This window comes from Macaca thibetana, chromosome 6 (assembly GCF_024542745.1).
Source record: "Macaca thibetana thibetana isolate TM-01 chromosome 6, ASM2454274v1, whole genome shotgun sequence".
In the NCBI taxonomy this organism is placed as follows: Eukaryota; Metazoa; Chordata; class Mammalia; order Primates; family Cercopithecidae; genus Macaca; species Macaca thibetana.
The window spans coordinates 9,716,030-9,738,223 of record NC_065583.1 but is presented as its reverse complement, the minus strand read 5'-3'; the positions used below and the strand labels follow the sequence as shown (position 1 = coordinate 9,738,223).

Below are 22,194 nucleotides of genomic sequence, written 5' to 3'. Positions count from 1 at the left end.
TGGCAGCTCACATGCTTTGAGAGGCTGAGGCGGGTGCATCACTTGAGGCCAAGAGTTCAAGACCAGCCTGGCCAACATGGTAAAACCTTGTCTCTACTAAAAATACAAATATTAGCCAGGTATGGTGGTGCATGCCTATAATCCCAGCTACTCCGGAGGCCAAAATGGGAGGATCACTTGAGCCTGAGCGGCGGAGGTTGCAGTGAGCCAAGATTGCTCTGCTGCACTCCAGCCTGAGTGACACAGCGCGACTGTCAAAAAAAAGAAAACAGAACAAAACAAAATTTTAAAAAACCTCCACTGATATAGCAAGGTTTTTATCTCCCTACCTCTGGAGCACATAATCTTACTGAGACATCTGCAGTAATTGCCACTTACTGTGCATCAGGTTCAGTTAATGTAATGTGTCAATATAGTGAACCAATGTAATGTTACATTGAGGCTCCAGGAAATCAAGTCTTTATTGGACTATGTTTTGACAGAACAGGGGAGTTAACAGGACAATCTTGAAGCAAGATGTAAAATTATACCGTTGTCCATCCCAGGTAAATGCAAACTGTTTCTGACCTTCCTTTCTGGTAGATATTATAAGGTGCACATTTATTCGATCAATAGATATGTAACATGTAAGAGAGATTATTTGCTTCATTCTAGTACAGGTTAAACATTACAAATTGAAAAATACAAAATTCAAAACACTCCAAAATCTGAAACTTTTGGGGGCACTGCTATAACACTCAAAGGAAGTGCTCATTGGAGCAATTCAGATTTTGGATATTTGGATTTGGGATGCTCAAATGGTAAGTATAATGCAAATGTTCCAAAACCCCAAGAAATAAAAACTACAAAACATTTCTATTCCCTGGCATTTTGGATAAGTGATAACCAACCTGTATAGATAGCATATTCAGCACAGCAATTACAGTGCCCCTGTTAAGCGGTAACTTAACAGCTACCACTTAGTTAATTTTGTAATATAGTTCACTGTCATCTGCCACAATCTAGCTGATTTTGCAAAGTCTAGAGTGGGAGATTAAAATGGAATATAATGAGTACTACCACCCTCGCTTCCTTTCAGTCTTTTAAGTTTAGCATACTGTTCTACCCATGAGGCAGTGTTGTTTGTGATTTACTATCTTAGCCAGATTTATGGATAATGAAGTGGGATAGGGAAGAGGAATTCATGGGCTTTCACTGGGCCTTTCTTACTACAATAGTCTTTGTTCCATAGGTTATAGAACTAATGCAAAGTTTCTCCCAGATGCTAGGTATATACAACCTGATTATACATTTGGGTACCAAGTGTATGAGTCCATTCTCACACTGCTATAAAGAACTGCCCAAGACTAGGTAAGTTCTAAAGGAAAGAGGTTTAATTGACTCACAGTTCTGCAGGGCTGGGAAAGCCTCAAGAAACTTACAATCATGGCAGAAGGGGAAACAAACACATCCTTCTTCACATGGCAGTAGGAAGTAGAAGTGCTGAGCAAAGGGGGCAAAGCCCCTTATAAAACCATTAGGTCTCATGAGAACTCACTATCATGAGAACAGCATGGGGGTAACTACCCCATCATTCAATTACCTCCCACCAGGTCTCTCCTACAATACATGGGGATTATGGGAACCACAATTCAAGATGAGATTTGAGTGGGGACACAGCCAAACCGTATCATTCCACCACTCCCAAATCTCATGTCCTCACATTTCAAAACATGATCATGCCTTTTCAACAGTCCCCCAAAGTCTTATCTCATTGCAGCGTTAACTAAAAAGTCCAAGTCCTCAGTCTCATCTGAGCAAGGCAAGCCCTTCCACCTATGAGCCTGTAAAATGGAAGGAAATTGGTACAGGGGGTATAGGCATTGGGTTATATACGCATTCCAAATGGGAGAAATTGGCCAAAACAAAGAAGCTGCAGGCCCCATTACAAGTCCAAAATCCAATTGGTCAGTCATTAAACTTCAAAGTTCCAAAATCATCTCTTTTGACTCCATGTCTCACATCCAAGTCATGCTGATGCAAGAGGTGGGCTCCCATGGCCTTGGGAAGCTCTGCCCCTGTGGCTTTGCAGGGTACAGCCCCCCTCCTGGCTGCTTTCATGGGCTGGCATTGAGTGTCTGCAGCTTTTCCAGGCACACAGTGCAAGCTGTCAGTGGATCTACCATTCTGGGGTCTGGAGGACGGTGGCCCTCTTCTCACAGCTCCACTAGCAGTACCCCAGTGGAGACTCTGTTTGGGGGCTCTGACTCCACATTTCCCTTGTGCAATGCCCCAGCAGAGGTTCTCCATGAGGGCGCTACCCCTGCTGTAAACTTCTGCCTGGACATCCAGGCATTTCCATAAATCCTTTGAAATCTAGGCAGAGGTTTCCAAACCTTAATTCTTGACTTGTGTGCACCCACAGGCCAACACCACATGTAAGACACCAAGGACTGGAGCTTGAACCCTCTGAAGTAATGGCCTGAGCTGTACATGGGCCCCTTTTAGACACAGCTGAAGCCAGAGCAGCTTGGGATACAGGGTACCATGTCCCAAGGCTGCACAGAGCAGGGGACCCTGGGCCCAGCCCATGAAACCATTTTTTTCTTCTAGGCCTCCAGGACTGTGATGGGAGGGGCTGTTGTTAAGATCTCAGACAAGCCCTCGAGACATTTTCTTCATTGTTTTGATGATTAACATTCGGCTCCTCATTACTTATGCAAATTTCTACAGTGGGCTTAAGTTTCTCTCCAGAAAATGGGTATTTTTCTTTTCTTTTCTTTTTTTGAGACAGAGTCTCACTCTGTCACCCAGGCTGGAGTGCAGTGGCGCAATCTCCACTCACTGCAAGCTCCGTCGCCTCCCGGGTTCACGCCATTCTCCTGTCTCAGCCTCCAGAGAAGCTAGGACTACAGGGGCCCGCCACCACGCCCAGCTAATTTTTTTGTATTTTTAGTAGAGACAGGGTTTCACCATATTCGCCAGGATGGTCTTGATCTCCTGATCTCGTGATCAGCCTGCCTGGGCCTCCCAAAGTGCTGGGATTACAGGCATGAGCCACCGCGCCCAGCCAGTATTTCTTTTTCTATTACATCATCAGATTGCAAATTTTCCAAGCTTTTTTGCTCTGCTTTCTCTTGAACACTTTGCTACTGAGAAATTTCTTGCGCCAGATACCCTAGATCACCTCTCTCAAGTTCAAGTTCCACAGATCTCTAGGGTGGGGGTAATATGCCACCAGTCTTTTTACTAAAACATAGCAAGAATCACCTTTATTCCAGTTCCCAACACATTTGTCATCTTCATCTGAGATCACCTCAGCTTGGACTCCATTGTCCATATCATTATCAGCATTTTGGTCAAAGCCATTCAACAGGTCTCTAGGAAGTTCCAAACTTTCCCCCATCTTCTTGTCTTCTGAGCCCTCTAAATCTCTAGGAAGTTCCAAACTTTCCCACATTTTCCTGTCTTCTTCTGAGCCCTCTAAACTGTTCCAACCTCTGCCTGTTACCCAGTTCCAAAGTCACTTCCACATTTTTGGGTATCTTTATAGCAGTACCTCAGTCTCTGTTGTACCAATTTACTTATTTATCTGTTCTCACACTCCTACAAAGAATTGCCTGAGACTGGGTAAGTTATGAAGGAAAGTAATTTAATTGACTCACAGTTCCACAGGGCTAGGGAAGCCTCAGGAAACTTAGAATCATGGCAGGTCCTTCTTCACATGGCTTCACTTGGTTCTCAAGTGCATCTTCCCAGGTATCCCCATCCAAGTCTCAGGGTTCCATTTCTCCCCTATCAGGGGCCTGATTTTCATGGAGAAGACTTACTGGGACTACAAAGTTACCCATTGCTGAAGTTCTGCTACTTTTACAATACAATACAGTCCTATGCCTGGACTTCACATGGCACATGTCCTTCTTCACAAGGAGAAGTGCCAAGCAAAGTGGGCAAAGCACCTTATAAAACTGTCAGATATCATAAGAACTCACTATCACAAGAACAATATGGGGGTAACTGTCCCCATGATTCAATTACCTCCCACCAGGTCCCTCCCATGACACGTGGGGATTATGGGAGCTACAATTCAAGATAAAAATCATCAAGAAAATGATTAACAGGTGTTATCTGTGAAGTCTTATGGACCCATTGTAAGAAAGACCTGGGTCAGGACTACATTCATGCCTGACCTGTAGAATCCCTACTCTAATGATGAGTCTTTGATGGTGCTTTAGTTTTGGAACTTTTTATCTCCTTAGCACTCTGTCATGGTAGTTCCAGCATATTACCTCATTTAACACAGGCCATTATTTTTTCCAAGTACCTAAACACTATTCCTCTGTTAATTCTAACTTCAAGACCCCTTGTCAGGCTGTTGAATATTGAGTTGTGGAAGAGTATCCCCATATCAGCAAACACTCCTTTAGCCAGATAAATATTCTACCACCCCAATTTCTGTTTCAGCATCCTCAAGGTACATTTGTAAGCAAGCACTCCCTATTCTTGCTGATACATACTAGTCTGGTCCTATGGATCCTTTGGTGAATAATCCTTTTCTACCCTTAGCAGAGCCAGCACTTCCCCAGGTGGGTCATGCTGAGACTTAACCCTAGTTGTTTGCCTACTGTCCAGGAGGGGTGTGGAGGAAGATCTTGAGGAAGGCAGATATTGTTTTGCAGGTTATCTGCCTCAGTTCAGGCCCCTGCACAGTTTCTGCAAGGAAGGGGCTGCTATTGTCCTCTAACAAGGGGGAATGTTTGCCCAGAATGTTCAAGGGAATCTAAGAGTTAAATGTTCTCAAGTGCGTCTTCCCAGGTGTCCCCATCCAAGTCTCAGGGTTCCATTTCTCCCTTATCAGGAGCCTGATTTTCATGGAGAAAATGTACTGGGACTACAGAGTTAGCCATTGCTGAAGTTCTGCTACTCTTACAATACAATACAGTCCTATGCCTGGTCTTCAGCACAGTTTGCTTTCCAGCTACAGTATATGGCAGTTTTTTTTTTTAGATGGAGCCTTGCTCCCTTATCAGGAAAACCAGCTCCCGATATTTCAATGTAGGTCCTTTCTATTTTCCCTAAGTTTTGGCTGGTCTGAGAAATAAAGAGAAAGAGTACAAAGAGGGAAATTTTACAGCTGGGTCACCGGGGGTGACATCACATATTGGTAGGACCATGATGACGACCCCAAGCTGCAAAACCAGCAAATTTCTATTAGGGATTTTAAAAGGGGAGGGGGTGTTTGAACAGGTAGTAGGTCACAAGGATCACATGCTTCAAAGGGCAATAAAGATCACGAGGCGAAGAGAAAATTAGAACTATTGATGAGGGTGTATGTCCTGCTCTGCACTCATTGTCTTGATAAACATCCTAACAGGAAACAGGGTTCGAGAAAAGAGAAATGGTCTGACTAGAATTTACCAGACTGGGATTTCCCAATCCTAGTAAGCCTGAGGGTACTGCAGGAGACCAGGACATATTTCAGTCCTTATCTCAACCGCATAAGACAGACACTCCCAGAGCAGCCATCTACAGACTTCCCCTGAGGAATGCATTCCTTCCCAGGGTTATTCCTTGCTGGGAAAAGAATTCAGCGATATCTCGCCTTCTTGCACATCTGTTTATAGGCTTTCTGCAAGAAGAAAAATATGGCTGTATTCTGCCCGACCCTGTAGGCAGTCAGACCTTATGATTATCTTCCCTTGTTTCCTGAAAATTGCTGTTATTCTGTTTTTTTTCAGGGTGCACTGATTTCGTATTGTTCAAACACACATGTTTTACAATCAGATTTCATATTGTTCAAGCACACATGTTCTACAATCAATTTGTACAGTAGTGGTCCTGAAGTGATGTACATTCTCAGCTTATGAAGATAACAGGATTAAGAGATTAAAGACAGGCCTAAGAAATTATAAGACTATTATTAGGGAAGTGATAAATGTCCATGAAATTTTCACAATTTATGTTCAGAGATTGCAGTAAAGACAGGCGTAAGAAATTATAAAAGTATTATTTTGGGGAATTGATAAATGTCCACGAAATATTCACAATTCATGTTCTTCTGCCTTGGGTCCAGCCGGTCCCTCTGTTTGTGGTCCCTGACTTCCTGCAACACTCCGTCACCCAGGCTGGAGTGCTGTGGCACCATCTTAGGTCACTGCAACCTCTGTGTCCCAGGTTCAAGCGATTCTTGTACCTCAACCTCCCGAGTAACTGGGATTACAAGTGCTTGCCACAACACCCAGCTAATTTTTGTATCTTTAGTAGAGATGAGGCGTTACCATGTTGGCCAGTCTGGTCTCGAACTCCTGACCTCAGGTGATCTGCCTGTCTTAGCCTCCCAAAGTGTTGGGATTACAGACGTGAGCCACTATGCCCAGCCAATGCTGCTGAAGAGGCCTTCTGACTTCATGTCTTGCCTTAAACTGGTAACTGTCTCACCTGAGCCTGTCATTTTCCCTCATGCATCAACAGCATCTGGCAACAATAAACGAATTCTGCAGTCCCTTAACTTATTGCTTCCTCTGAATTGCACAAGCCAATGCGACCCCTTCCAACTGTATTCAATTCTAATTTTCCACAGGCACATATTTCACTAATGGCAACGATACAGCATACCAGGCACTAACGACACTTCCCTTATGATCAGTAATAGGGTCCTTATTGCCATCTGGCCAGCAAGTGATTGAATTCCAAATCTCATCCTTAGAGTCCATTTCCTAGGACTATTACCAGTTCCAAATGTCTTAAGTAGGGTTATTCAGAAGCAGAATATGAAATGAGAACTTGTGTGCAAGTAATCTGTTAAGGAAATGCTCCCAGGAGAAATTGGAAAATGAATAGAAGGAGGATAATGGAGGCAAAATGCAAAGCAAGAGTGCAATCTCAAGCAAAGTCCCATGGTGGGTAACTTCAGCCCGATCCCACAGGGGAATTTCAGAATATAAATTGTGCCTCAGAGTTTGTCCTGACTTGTTGCAAGGGAGCTGGGCTTTCATACTCCCACACCAGTCAGTCACTGGCTGAGACCCACCCATCTCAGGGTGGGTGGATGTAAATTCTCAGGCACTTCTGGCTCCAGCAGCCAAGAGCAGGCCTTTGAAGAGAGCCTCAGGTGTGGACGGTTAGAAGCAAAAGCCTCAGGAACTGGGACGAGGCAAACAGAAACCATAAATGGGGATCTGGGTGGAGCCTGAACAGTATCCACTATGTGCTTGTTATTTTTCCTCCCCAACTCTCTTTTCACTCCTCTGACCCTGAAGGAGAAGAGCAAAGTGGCAGAAACAGTGAAGACACAAACTACATTAGAATAGGCTAGGTTATACTAATGCTATAGTAACAACCCTAAAATCTCAGCAGCTTGTCACCATTCAGTTTACGTTTTGCTTATGCCTTGTGTCCTATGTAGATTGTGAGGGGCCCTGCTCTCCATGGTCACCAGGGCTAAAGTTGTTGGAGGTTCTGCCGCCTTGTTCTGCACCATCTAAAATTCACAGCTTCCTCATGTGCTTTGATAGGAAGAGACAGACCAGAGGGTCGTGCTTGGCTTTTCAGCGTGCTTCACCATAGGTGTGACAATCATGTCATTAGGCAGAATGGGTCACCGGGATCTGCCTGACTGCAGGGAGGCCAGAAATGCAGAGGATCTAAACAGTGCATTTGGTGAGAATTGCCCCAACCATACCGGTCTTTGTCACTATGAGCTTCTAAGTGTAGTTCGAGCTTGAGCCGGGTGAGAAAAAGGTTATTATTTTTCTGTCACCCGGGTTGGAGTGCAGTGGAGTGATCTTGGCTCACTGCAACCTCCACCTCCCTGGCTCAAGCTATCCTCCCACCTCAGTCTCCTGAGTAGCTAAGACAACAAGTGTGTGCCACCATGCCCCAGCTAATTTTTTGTATTTCTTGTAGAAACAGAGTTTCGTCATGTTGCCCAGGCTGGTCTCAAACTCCTGAGTTGAAGGGATCCACTCGCCTTGGCCTTCCAAAGTGCTGGGATTATTGGCGTGAGCCACCATGACTAGCCTGAGTAAAAGTTTTAAGTCAATGTGAAAGTAAAACTTGGTAACTAGACTTTACAAAATAATTTTGGAAAAGCTATGAGATTTGGCAGATAATTTTTTTAATCATCAAGGTAGAGGGAAATGGTTTTACCTAGCACAGAAGATATGTAGTTATATGAAAGAGTAAGGTTCCTAATAAAAAAACAGAAAATAGCCAGAATCCCTAACTCTATAGTACTGATTAAGTAGATAATAAACATTCATAGGTTGGTGGGTTAATTAGCCACTTAAAACGATGTTTCTGGCTGGGTGCAGTGGTTCACACCTGTAATCCCAGCACTTTGGGAGGCTGAGGTGGGCAGATCACCTGAGATCGGGAGTTCGAGATCAGCCTGACCAACATGGAGAAACCCTGTCTCTACTAAAAATACAAAATTAGCTGGGCATGGTGGCGCATGTTTGTAATCCCAGCTACTCGGGAGGCTGAGGCAGGAGAATCGCTTGAACCCAGGAGGCAGAGGTTGTGGTGAGCCAAGATAGCACCACTGCACTCCAGCCTGGGCAACAAGAGTGAAACTCCATCTCAAAAATAAATAAATAAATAAATAAATAAAACAATGTTTCCAGAGAACTTTTAGTGACATTGTTAAATGTTCATAATATCATGTAAGTGAAAAAAGTCAGCATATAAAACTGTATATGAAAATCCCTTCCCATCTTCAGATCACTGTAAGGACCCTGACCATCAGCCACCCTCCAGCTCATGTCCCTCCAGTGTGTTTTGGTTTTGGTTTTGAGATGGAGTCTCGCTCTGTCGCCCAGGCTGGAGTGCAGTGGTGCAGTCTGGGCTCACACCATGCTCTTGCCTCAGCCTCCCGAGTAGCTGGGACTACAGGCGCCCACCACCACGCCTGGCTAATTTTTTGTATTTTTAGTAGAGACGGGGTTTCACCGTGTTAGCCAGGATGGTCTCAATTTCCTGACTTCATGATCCGCCCGCCTTGGCGTCCCAAAGTGCTGGGATTACAGGTGTGAGCCACCGTGCCCGGCCTCCAGTGTGTTTTTTTATAGTGCAGCCAATCATCTGCCTACAATATCAAGCAGAGGCCATACCTTGTTGCAGGATAAAATCCAAATTCCTTTTCATGGTTTGCGTATATCTCTCCCTGGTCAAGCCTCCTCTCCAACTTTATTTTTGTCAGCTACCCATCTTACACTGTAGTCTCAAACTTATAACCTCCCAGCCCAGATATTTCCTCTGAGCACCAGATGTGTGTACACAAATGACATCGCTCCGTGGATGTCTCGTAGGCATCAAATTTATTATTTTACTTATTTTGTGAGATGAAGTTTCACTCTTCAGGGTCTTTCTCCCATTGTCTTGATGCATAGTACCTGGCTCCCTTCTAGCCATTTAATCTCTTTAGGAAATTTCCACTTAGCCATACCCTTACTATTCTCTCCCAAACTTACTTTTTCACTCTTATATGGCCAAGCTGAGAACTTTCCAGATCTATTCTGCTTCTCTTTTAATTATAAATTCTGTCTTTAAGTCATTTCTTTGCTCTTGCATCTCACTATATGTCATTGAAAGCAGCCATGCGGCAGCCTGAATGCTTTGTTCCTTAACTGCTTCTTTTTGTTTGTTGGTTTGTTTTTGCCGGATATCCTAGTTCATTGCTCCTAAATTCCATAAAGTCCTAGGACACAAACACAAGTCCATCAAGTTATTTTCAACTATGTAACAAGAATGGCCTTTACTCCAGTTTCTAATACCTTGTTCCTCATTTCCATTTGAGACCTCAGCAGAATGGCATTTACTGTCCATATTTCTATCAACATCCTGGTCATGAGCATTTAAGTAATCTCTTAGAAGATTCAGACTTTCCCCACGGCTCTTCTCTCCTGAGCCCTCACCAGAATCACCCTTAATGCTCCATTCATGGCAGTGTAGGCTTTTTCTAGCCTGCTCCTTCCAATTTTTCCAGCCTCTACCCATTACCCAGTTCCAGAGTGGCTTCTACATTTTTTACAGGTGTTTGTTATAGCAACAGACCACTACTCAGTACCAGTTTTCTGTCTTAGTCAGTTTTCTGCTGCTATAACAGAATACCATAGACTAGGTAAATTTATAAAGAACAGAAGTTTATTTGGCTCACAGTTCTGGAGGCTGGGATGTCCAAGAGCATAGTGCCAGAGTCTGGCAACAGTCATCCCATGGCACAGAGTGGAAGACAGAAGTGAGCACATGAGACAGAGAGAGGGAATTAGGCAGACCTATCCTTTTTTTGGGGGGCGCGGGGGATGGAATCTTGCTCTGTCGCCCAGGCAGGAGTGCAGTGGTACAATCTCAGCTCACTGCAAACTCCGCCTCTTGGGTTCAAGCGATTCTCTTGCCTTAGCCTCCTGAGTAGCTGGGATTACAGGTGCCCACCAGCACACCTGGCTAATTTTTGTATTTTTAGTAGAGATGGAGTTTCACCATGTTGGTCAGGCTGGTCTTGAACTTCCGACTTCAGGCAATCCACTCACCTCGGCCTCCCAAAGTGCTGGGATTACAGGCGTGAGCCACCGTGTCGGTCCAACTCATCCTTTTTATCAGGAATCCATTCCCATGATAACTAACCCACTTCTGCAATAATGGTATTAGTCCACTCATGAGGGCAGATCCCTCATGACATAATCACCTCTTAAAGGTTCCACCTCTTAATATCCTTACAGTGGCAATTAAATTTCAATGAGTTTTGGAGGGGACATTTACACCATAGCAAGGGGTCAGCTAAAAAGTCCTACTTCCGACTGGGTGCAGTGGCTCAAACCTGTAATCCCAGCACTTTGGGAGGCTGAGGCAGGCAGATCATGAGGTCAGGAGTTCGAGACCAGCCTGACCAACATGGTGAAACCCTGTATCTACTAAAAATACAAAAATTAGTTGGGCGTGGTAGCGTATACCTGTAATTCCAGCTACTCAGGAGGCTGAGGCAGGAGAATCGCTTGAACCCGAGAGGTGGAGGTTGTAGTGAGCCAAGATCATGCTACTGCACTCCAGCCTGAGCAACAGAGCTTGATTGCATCTAAAAAAATAAAATCTTACTTCCTGCCCTCATGGAGCCTGTAGTCTTCCCTTTCCTTCTGAAAGCCTCCAACCTCTGTGGGCCAAAAAACTCTTTCAATATAATCTCAGTCCTTTTCAGCTCATCTCTTGAATTGATAAGGCCATGATTTCAACTGTCCTTCCCCTGAGTGAACTCCCCTTCTTCTGACTGCCCTTGGGATAGATAGAGGTGTTTTAGCCCAGCATGTTAGTCTGGACCTGTCCATCTCTTCAGCCTCATGACCCGTAAAGCATTTACCCTAAACAATATCCCAGGCCCGGAATGCACGGGTTCTGGCACATACTAGTTTGTCTTCCAAGACTCAGAGTCACCTTCTCTGGGAAGTCTTCCCAGGCAACGTCAGTCTGAACTTACACTCTGCTTTTCCAGGTCTGTTTCCCCACAAAGACAAGGAGACAGTGTCAGTGTCTTACTCATCTTGGCATCTCTAGCACATGGTGCTTAAGAGGTGTCACTGAATGTGGAATGATCTCATTTCCCAAGTCCCATGAACCCCCTAATGCACTGTTGTTTTGTCAGTTTCATGAATTATTTTTCACAAGAACCCCAGTCATTTTTCTAGCCCTTAATGGCAGGCAGGCCGGCTGCTTATTTCTTTGCATCCCCCAGACAGTAATCAATGTGAACTCCACACTGACCTTGTGGCTGCGGCCTGCCCCCTGCTGGTCAGAAGGTTTCTAGGACAGAGACAACTCAAGGCTGGAGAAACAGGGGTTCTAAATCATTTTTTGTGCCATGGACTCCTTTGGCATTCCACAAAGAATATAAATCTCTTCTCAGAATAACATATATTTTTTGAGACGAGTCTTGCTCTGTCGCCCAGGCTTGAGTGCAGTGGCACTATCTTGGCTCACTGCAACCTCTGCCTCCCGGGTTCAAGCGATTCTTGTGCCTCAGCCTCCCAAGTAGCTGGGAATACAGGTGCACCACCATGCCTGGCAAATTTTTGTATTTTTAGTAGAGACGGGGTTTCACCATGTCAGCCAGGCTGGTCTCAAACTCCTGACCTCAAGTGATCTGCCGGACTCGGCCTCCCAAAGTGCTAGGATTACAGGCTTGAGCCACTGCACCTGGTGGCTTCTCAGAATGATATTTTCAAGTGTGCAATATAAAGCACATAGATTACAAATGAAACCAATCATATGGAGTACAGGTAACAAAATACTGGAAAACCTGTATATACTATGTATGTGATATATATGCTCATGTAATGTGATCTATGGATGTATATACACATATGCACATTAAATAACAAGATCTAGTAATAGGTCTAATAACTACTGTAATTTCAAAGTGACAAAAATATTTTGAGATCTCTACAACAGCTGCAAGGTGCTATGAAATATCTGGGATTTCTATTGGTGACAGTCACAGCTACTGCTACTACTGCTAGAGTTTGTTGGCTACATCCATAATGAAAGGAAATGTTTAATTTCAGTTAGAGGATAGTAAAACTAAAGACCAAATCTTTTGCCATCCAAATACCAAGACACCCTGAATTCTACATATGGATCCGTTGTGGGGAGAGTCTATGGACCCAAAGTTAAGAAAGCCTGAATTGTGTTTCAGAGGCATGGCAGACAGATTAAATACGGCAGGGATGGCTAGTGGCTAGGTGTCTGTATGACCCTTGATTCGTTCAAGTGGCAGTTGAGTGAGACACAGGAGGTCTGCCAGAAACACCTCCGGCAGAAGGTCCAAGTTTGAATCCCATAGGCATCACTTACCAGGGTTTTGAGAACTGGCTTGACCCTTCCCTTTGCCTAGTGCCCGTTTCCTCATCTGTAAAATGAGAATGAGCCTGGTGTGGTGTATGGTGGCTCACACCTGTAATTCCAGCTGTTTGGGAGGCTGAAGCAGGAGGATTGCTTGAGGCCGGGAGTTTCAGACCAGCCTGGGCAACACAGTGATCTCCCCCGCCCTGTCGCCTGTCTCCACAAAAAGTTAGCCAGGCACCGTGGCTCAGGCCTGTAATCCTAGCTACTCAGGAGGCTAAGGTGGGAGGAGCGTCTGAGCCCAGGAGTTTGAGGTTACAGTGAACCATGATCACGTCACTGCACTCCAGCCTGGGCGACAGGGAGACCCTGTCTCTAAAAAAGTAATAAATACATAAAATGGGAATGATGGTGTCTTCCTCCGATTGTTGAAAGGATTCAGTACATTAACAGGTGAAAACTTTTTGGGGTCAATGTTTGTTGTTAAAGAAGAATGATATTAAATGTCTGTAGAGAACATGCCGCATGACACACTCTCCCTCAGCCAAGCATAATGTCTTTCCAAAGAGAAACCCGACGTCTGAGCCGCCGTTGACCTGGGAGGCCCCTGTGTACTTGGAGGATAAGCCCTTTCTTGCCGGGTGAATATGGCTAAGTGTGCCCCGCTTTCCACCCCAATCCAAAAGAACAACCCGAACGGCAGATAACCTTGTTACTTTATTAGAAGCATATTTACATTCTTGTAGTTAACTTTCCAGAGAACGTTTTATAAAAATTTTGTATAAAGTCTGGAAACTACATAAAAATAATTTCATCTGTCATAAAGGGAAAATATAAGTTAGTTACATTTACTCTAAAACCAGACAGAGAAAAAAAAACCAGTTCTGTCTGTCCCTTATACAGAAAACACTAACACAGGGCACGAGGAATACTGCGTGGGCCTCTCGGAGATGGGCATTGCACGGTGGCTCCATTGTGAGGCTAGGTGACCCCACCAGTCCCCATCCAGAAAAGCACAGGGGCGCTCTGAGGGCTCAGGCGGCACTGAGCAGGGACGCAGCAACTCCTTGAAGGGCGAAGGTGATGCGAAGGACAAGCCACAAGAGGAATGATCACAGACTTTCACCTGAACCATGAAACTGGCATTTCACCTAACACTTTCTCACATGCCAGGCTACAAACAGAAACACTGTCAGCAAAGCCCAAAGCAGCCCTGTCTGACGGTTTCCAATGCCGGCCTGGTCTGGTAGAACTAGGTCTATGTTCTGCAGTTACACTGCTGCTAGTTCATGTTTCCCCAGCACCTGTGCACCAAAGAGACTAAAAGGAGACAATTGTTTTGCTTGTCTCATTCGTGAGAGACCTGAAAAATGTCCTATCTGGGTCAAATTCTGCAGTAGGCAAGTAAAATGCTCACTAACCTGAGAACCATTGCTAGTTCCAAGAGCATCTTTACTGCATAGTTAAGATTTGGGCAGTCCCCTTTTCCTGTTGAAGGGGGGCTGCCCCTCCCTTCCCAAGCATCTAGTTATAACCAATGTTGAGAAAATGTCCAGGGAATTGCTTTAGAAAGACAGAGTATATGGAACCTTAACCTAGCTGGGCGCAGTGGCACGTGTCTGTCGTCCCAGCTACTCTTGAGGTTGAAGGGGGGGAATCAGTTGAGCCACGAGTTTGAGATCAACCTGGGCAACATATGAGAGACGCTGTCTCAAAGAATTTTTTTTTTTTTTTTTTTTTGAGACAGTCTCGCTCTGTCACCCAGGCTGGAGTGCAGTGGCATGATCTTGGCTTACTGCAACCTCTGCCTCCTGGGTTCAAGCAGTTCTCCTATCTCAGCCTCCTGAGTAGCTGGGATTACAGGCATGCACCACCACGCCTGGCTAAAAATACAAAAATAATTTTGTATTTTTAGCAGAGACAGGGTTTCGCCATGTTGGCCAGGCTAGTCTCGAACTCCTAACCTCAGGTTAGCCACCATGCCTGGCTTAAAAAGAATCTTAAACCTGTAGGAGCGAAGGCGGAAAAAGTCCTCCCAGGGAGTCTCAACCACTCTACCACCAGCAAAACACTACCCGGATTCAATATGCCCATATGATTACTCCAAATCATTACCAGTTTTGTGTTTTGTTTTGTTTTGTTTTAAAGCAGATATCTTCCTGGAGAAATCATCCATTTTACAGCCATTTCAATGAAACAATTAGAAATCAGGGTGAAAAAAGGTTTTCTTTGTAAGTAAAGCCGCATACTAGTTCAAACATTTGCTTTTATTTCGTTATATACACTCTGTAGCCGTAGGATCAGAATCTGGGGGAAGCCAGCTGAGAACCTGAAGTCCCAGGGGTCCATCTGAGGTACAGAACCTGTGCTTCCGCCATGTTCCTGGGGCAGGGGCATTCCATTTCCCCCTGACGCTTTTTCTTCCTGAAGAGAAGTCCAAGAGACTGCCAGTCCAGGTCTGAAATGCAAGGTGGGACTCCTGAACACAGTCGGGGGGACGGAGCAGAGGGCAACAGCCCTCCTGTTTCACCTGCAGACAGGGTGGGCAAGAGTGCTATGGAGAGACTGGGCTGTGGAAGCCTTGTGTGCTGAGGAATTAGTCCCTGAACACAGGAGCCTGTGCGGGGCCAGCATGAATCGCAGCCTGGCAGTACAGCCTGTGCTTCTCCGTGCCTCCGGTGCCAACACCCCGCATGCGCCACACCAACTGCTCCACCTAACATGCTCAGTGGCACAGGCTCAGGCAGCAAACGTGTTCCAACCCACCTGGGCAGAAGAGGCCAGGCCAGCAGACCAAGTCCTGTGTGCATGTATGCATGTGTGTACGTTCACACACACGTGCAGGAAGGGGGACACGAGATGGCATGAAACACTGGAGAAGCAGAAGAAACATTTCAGCCGCCCTCTCCCCGGTCCCCGCCCCCCACATAGACATGGCCTTGTCTTAAGTGGAAAGCAAACTGGGAGAACAGGAAGAATGAGGCCATCTCCTGAGCAGCCAGCTGCAGGCCAGGCTCCACTGGGAACAGAAATGGCTATGAGGGACTTGATTCAGTGACTCTGCAGGGAATGGCTGCAGAGAATTCCAGCCCGGATGAGCCCATGGAGACTTACTTCATCAGCAGTGCTTTGTTCCCACATAGAGCAAAACTGGTATTTTGGCAAACAGGAGAGGACTCAAGGCCACAGAACACCCATTCCTCCTGGACCCTGACCCCACCAGCAGCCCCATCCCTTCCAGCTTGAAGGGATCTGGGGCTCAAGGAGAACATACATTAGGGTCATCATTACACCTCACCCTCCACAGGCCAGCGAGAAGTCAGGAACACTGGGGCGGGTCTATCGGGCACAGCTGGGATGGCACAGGGCGAGGGGCTGGATTTGAGCTGGCACAGATGCAAGAGGGAAAAGGGGTCCTGAGTTACATGTTCACAGAGAATGAAGGAGAAGGCCCTGGGGCCCACCAAGCTGCCAGCCACAGCCCCGGGCGGTTGTTAAGAAGCATCCGCAGAATTGTAGGGGAAGAACTTGGCGGCCTTGCTTGGGGTGGTGGGGTTTGGGCACTCCGCCTCCTCGCTCAGCTTGAAGAACATCTCCTGCTCCCGCTTCTTCTGGTTCAGATCCTCTTCCAGAGCCTAGGGAAGAGAGGACGGATGGCGCCTGGTCAGATCTGCAGGCCACACAAGGGTCCCCCACTCACAGGACCCCCACTGACGTGGCCCTCTCTGGAACATTCCCTTCCAGGCCTCACTGCTTGAGAAACCAGGTCTTCCCTCTTTCCTACCCTAGAGCTCCTGCCACTGCCACTCAGAAGCTCCCTGTGGACCGAAGGGTACAGTTGGGGGAAATGCCAATCTAGATGGGGCAGGGAGGAAAAAAGCAGATGCAAATCTCTTGGCAGGGAAACAGCCAGATGACTGGAGAAAAACCCGAGAGAGAAGAGGGAGAGAGATTTAGCAGCAAAGGAAGCAGAGATGTCAGAGTTTTGCTTTTCTTTTTTTTGTTGTTGTTTTTTTAAATATACATTTGCTTTTGCCTAAACCCAGAGGTTCTGATTTTGAAGATTTGTGGTGGGACCCAGGGCTTCTGCACTGTACAAAGTCTTCAGGTAACTCAGAGGAGAACTCCAGTTGAAAAGCACTGCGGGAGGTTCCCTTGAGCACAAGCTTATCTAGGTACATTGGATCCTACTAGAAATATTTTTCTTTTCTTTTTTTTGAAATAGAGTTAAGCTCTGTCACCCAGGATGGAGTGCAGTGGCTCACTGCAAATTCAGCCTCACATGTTCAAGTGATTCTCCTGCCTCAGCCTCCCCAGTAGCTGGGATTACAGGCACCCAACACCATGACTGGCTAATTTTTGTATTTTTAGTAGGGAAAGGGTTTCACCATGTTGGCCAGGCTGGTCTTGAACTCCTGACTTCAGGTGATCCACCCACCTTGGCCTCCCACACAACAGATTACAGGCTTGAGCCACCGTGCCCAGCACAGAAAAATTTCTTTTCTTTTTTTTTGAGACGGAGTCTCATTCTGTTGCCCAGGCTGGAGTGCAGTGGTGCGATCTCGGCTCACTGCAACCTCCACCTCCCATGTTCAAGTGATTCTCCTACCTCAGCCTCCCGAGTAGCCGGGATTATAGGCATGTGTCACCACACCTGGCTAATTTTTGTATTTTTAGTAGAGATTGGGTTTCACCATGTTGGTCAGGCTGGTCTCAAACTCCTGACCTCAGGCAATCCACCCACCTCGGCCTCCCAAAGTGCTGGGATTACAGGCGTCAGCCACCACGCCTGGACCTGAGCAATTTCTTAAGGGCTCTCCAATAATAAGCATTCAAGTAAGAAAAGACGCCAACTGCAGCGGAAAGAACATGGGCTTGGTGGTCAGACGACGTTGCCAGAGCTCCAGGATTTTCTTTTTTTCGTTTTTTTTTTTTTGAGACGGAGTCTCGCTCTGCCGCCCAGGCTGGAGTGCAGTGGTGCGATCTTGGCTCACTGCAAGCTCCGCCTCCCGGGTTCACACCATTCTCCTGCCTCAGCCTCCCGAATAGCTGGGACTACAGGCGCCTGCCACCATGCCCTGCTAATTTTTTTGTATTTTTAGTAGAGAAGGGATTTTGCCATGTTAGCCAGGATGGTCTCGATCTCCTGATCTCGTGATCAGTCTGCCTCGGCCTCCCAAAGTGCTGGGATTACAGGCGTGAGCCACCGTGCCTGGCCTAGGATTTTCTAAAGAAACTGGAAATCAAGATTTTAATGTAAAATCTCCTTATATACTTAAAAGTGGGAATCTTTTAAAAAATTTATAGGCCAGGCATGGTGGCTCATGCCTGTAATCCCAGCACTTTGGGAGGCCAAGGCAGGCGGATCACCTGAGGTCAGGAGTTCAAGACCAGCCTGGCCAACATGGCGAACTCCATCTCTACCAAAAACACAAAAGCTAGCCAGTCCTGGTGGTGTGTGCCTATAATCCCAGCTACTTGGGAGGCTGAGGCAGGAGAATCACTTGAGGGGAGGTGGAAGTTGCAGTGAGACGAGATCGTGCCACTGCACTCCAGCCTGGGTGACAGAGCAAGACTCTGTGTCAAAAAAAATTTTTTTTTTTACATCACTATGTTGGTTGGCCAAACATACCATGCCTGTAAGCCAATTCCAGCACATAGGCTATCAGTTTGGGACCTTTGCTCTAGGAGTACCAACAATTTAATAATAATAGCTGCTACTTTTTGAGCACAGAATGGTTTAGTAACTTGCCCAAGGTCTCACAACTAGTAATGGAGGAGTTAGGACTTCATCCCACCTGTGTGACTCCAAAGCCTGGGCTGTTTAAGCATTACTCTGTTCTACCCCCCAACATATATTTTTCAATACAACCTTCTAAGGCTAGAGTCAGCAATCTTTTTTCTGTTATGTGACAGATAGTAAACATTCTTGGCATTGCATGACACATTTGGTCTCTATTGTGACTACTCAACTGCCACTGTAGTACAAAATCAGCCACAGACAATCTGTAAATGAACGAGCATGGCTGTGTTCCAATAAAACTTTATTTACAAATACAGGTGGTGGGCCAGATTAGGACATTGGCAGTAGTTTGCTAACATCTACTTTAAGGAAATAAGTATCTACATTTTACAGCCCGAAAAGCCAGAGTTCAGGAGGGAAGAGTTGACTCGTTTGGGCCACATTCTGTGTTAACACTGACCCAAGCAACACTTTATTGACTCTCTCAGATATTCCGTACTTACTTGAAATACATCTGATTTTTTCTAAAAATACTCCACAATGTACAATCATCTCCCTGCCTCCATACAAGGCAGGGGGTTCACAGGCTGCTGACTGTAATGCAAGAATGTAAAAGACCATTTATTCTTGAATGAAAATCATCACCTCCGGGTCACTGTTCCAGCAGAAACCCAAGTAGCTAATAACAGAAGAATTCTATAAAGAATTCTGCAAAGAGGTAGCCCCCATAGGCAAAGTCCAACGCCAGCTTCCCAAATGCACACTTGTGGTGCCGAGCCCAGGCCCCTCTTTGAAGCGATCTGAGACATAAGGCAATAGCTAGAGGCAACGTGATCATTCATTTTCAAACTCTCAGCATATGCCAAGGGTATAGAATCCCCAGATAAGATAACCAGGTGAACGTTTATTTCCTGATTGCAGAACCAACCTATGTCAGCAGGAACATTATTGATTTGAGTGTCAAGTATTGAAAGTCTCAGCAGAACATGGTTACAGAAACTGATGAGCGTGGGCCTGCTAACAGGAAGTCTGGGCCCTGGCCAGCTTCCAGCCACAAAGCTCCATTAGTGCAGCGAGGGAGGCCTCAATTCAAGGACTCCCAAGGCCATTACACAGATGAGATGGGTAGCTGCCTCCTGTGCAGACCACAGTTACAGTAAGCAGAACTGATGTACGATGGCAGAACGAACCTCAGGACTTCAGGACCCGTGGGCATGAGATTAAGGGTAACCTGGGCAGCTCTCTCTTCAGAGAGTTTAGGGGGATGAGTATGTTCTTGGTCTGTACTATGTACTCGCGACTTCTGGCATAGCATTGCAGTATCGATAGCTTCACTGTACAAACAACCACAATGAGGACCCATGTTTGTTTTTTTTTTGATGGAGTCTTGCTCTGTCTCCCAGGCTGGAGTGCAGTGATGCGATCTTGGCTCACTGCAATCTCTGCCTCCTGGCTTCAAGCAATTGTCCTGCCTCAGCCTCCCATGTAGCTGGGATTACAGGCTTGTGCCACTGTGCCCGACTAATTTCCGTGATGGTTAATTTTATATGTCAACTTGGCAAGGCCATGGTATCTATCTACCTGTTTGGTCAAACACCAGACTAGATGTCACTATGAAGGTATTTTATAGATGTGATTAGCATTTAAATCAGTAAACACTGAGTAAAGCAAACTACCTTTCATGATGTGGGTGGGACTCAATCAGTTGAAGGCCTTCAGAGAAAAGAGAGAAGGAATTCTTCCTCTAGACAGCAACAACAACTGGGTCTCCAGCCTGCTGACCTGTCCTGCAGATTCCAGACTCACCAGCCCCCACAATCATGTGAGCCAATTCCTTAAAATAACTAAATCAATTTCCCTCTCCCTCTCCCTCTCACACCACACACACACACACACACACACACACACACACACGCACCCTCTCTCTATATTGGTTCTGTTTCTCTAGAGAATCCAGACTCATACAGGCCCAGAGCGGGGACGATCGCTTGCCCAAGATCCCAAAGCTGGTGACCGGCAAGAACGTCTAGAGTGCCAGCTAGAGAGGAAATGGACGAATTCCCCCCACCTCTGATACCATCCTAATCCAAGCTGCCCTCATTTCTCACCAAGGTTATCACAATAGTTTCCTTACTGGTCTCTCTTCCTCCACTCTTGAGCCCTGAGGGAAGCCAGTGGGATCCTTTTCAAAACACGAGTCAGACCCCCCCGTCCTCTGCTCAGAACCCTCCAGTGGCTCCCATCTCACACAGAGTAAAAGCCAGGCTTTACATAGGTCCCCCCACCCCTCTGACTTTGCCTCCTGTCGCCTCCCACCATCACCACCACTCTCTGGCGCAGGGGCCTCCTTGTTTCACAAGCAAGGTGTCCAGGCCTTTGCAGCTGCTCTTCCCTGTGCTGGGAATGTCCCCCCGAAACCCCCCACAGCTGCACGGCTCCCTCCCTCAGGTCCTTCAGATCTGGGCTCAGATGTCTTCTTAGATGACATCTTCCTGCCACACTGTCTGAAGCAGCTCCACTTTGTGACCGCCCCCCATGCTGTTTCCCTCCCTGCTTCCTGGCCCCTCACTAGAAGGTCGGTTCTTCCTGAGGGCAGGGACTTGTCCCTTTTGTTCAATGCAGTGTCTGAAACAGTGTGGGGCACTGAGCAGGCGCTCAAGAAATACGTGTTGCATTAATACACAAATGAATGAACAAATGAATGAATGATCAAGCTAAGGATGGCACACAAATGCAATCCCACGTGGTAAGTGCCATGACAGGGGCAAGGACGGGGAGCCCAGAAGAGACAGCATATAGCCTCCGTGGGGAAGGCCTGAATAATGAAGACACACAGAAGTTGGCCAAGCAAAGGCTGGTGGGTAGAGAATTCCTGGCAAGGGGAACAGGCTGGGCAAAAGCCCAGCAGAGAATGAGGGAAGCGCAGATGGTATGGAGATCTATTTGGGTACCGAAATCTGTTCAGAGCACAAGTCGGGGATGAGACTCACAGGAGATAAGGCAAGAACAGTAGTTCTCAAAGTGTGGTCCATGAACCCCTAGGGGGCCCAGAACACTTTCTGGGGGTGGGGAAGAGGCAGCAAGCTCTAGTTTCCTACTGAGACACAGTTTGCTTTTTCAGTGTTTTGATATTTGTGCTAATGGTACAAAAGCAATGATGGGTAAAACTTCTGGAGCTTCTGGAGGATTCAGACAATGGCCCCTCCAAACTGAATGAGTATTCTTCACCACCGTGCACTCACAGTGTTTATTTTTATTTTTATTTTTTTGAGATGGAGTTTCACTCTTTCGCCCAGGCTGGAGTGAAGTGGTGGTGAGATCTTGGCTCACTGCAACTTCTGCCTGCTGGGTTCAAGTGATTCTTCTGCCTCAGCCTCCAGAGCAGCTGGGATTACAGGTATGCACCACCACACCTGGCTAATTTTTGTATTTTTAGTAGAGACGGGGTTTTGCCATGTTGGCCAGGCTGGTCTCGAACTCCTGACCTCAGGTGATCCACCCGCCTTGGCCTCCCAAAGTGCTGGGATTACAGGTGTGAGCCACCATGCCAGGCCCACTCACAGTATTTTAGAAAGTTTTTCAATTAAAACAATAAAGCCAACTGCACTTAAAATCACCTTGAACACAAATGGTTCACTTTATTA

The 22,194-nt window shown here is 46.3% G+C and overlaps 2 protein-coding genes across 2 annotated transcripts in view; both read right to left on the bottom strand.

The window, feature by feature from the left end:
- FBXW11 (F-box and WD repeat domain containing 11) overlaps positions 1-16,506 on the bottom strand; it is a 183,971-nt gene extending 167,465 nt beyond the window's left edge. Inside the window, exon 1 of the mRNA XM_050793212.1 lies at positions 16,497-16,506. The gene's annotated coding sequence lies outside the window, so the exon portion shown is untranslated. The remainder of the gene's footprint in view (positions 1-16,496) is intronic.
- STK10 (serine/threonine kinase 10) overlaps positions 15,056-22,194 on the bottom strand; it is a 149,545-nt gene continuing 142,406 nt past the window's right edge. Inside the window, exon 19 of the mRNA XM_050793159.1 lies at positions 15,056-16,442. Within this exon, the coding sequence (XP_050649116.1) occupies positions 16,302-16,442 (141 nt within the window). The 3' untranslated portion in view covers positions 15,056-16,301. The remainder of the gene's footprint in view (positions 16,443-22,194) is intronic.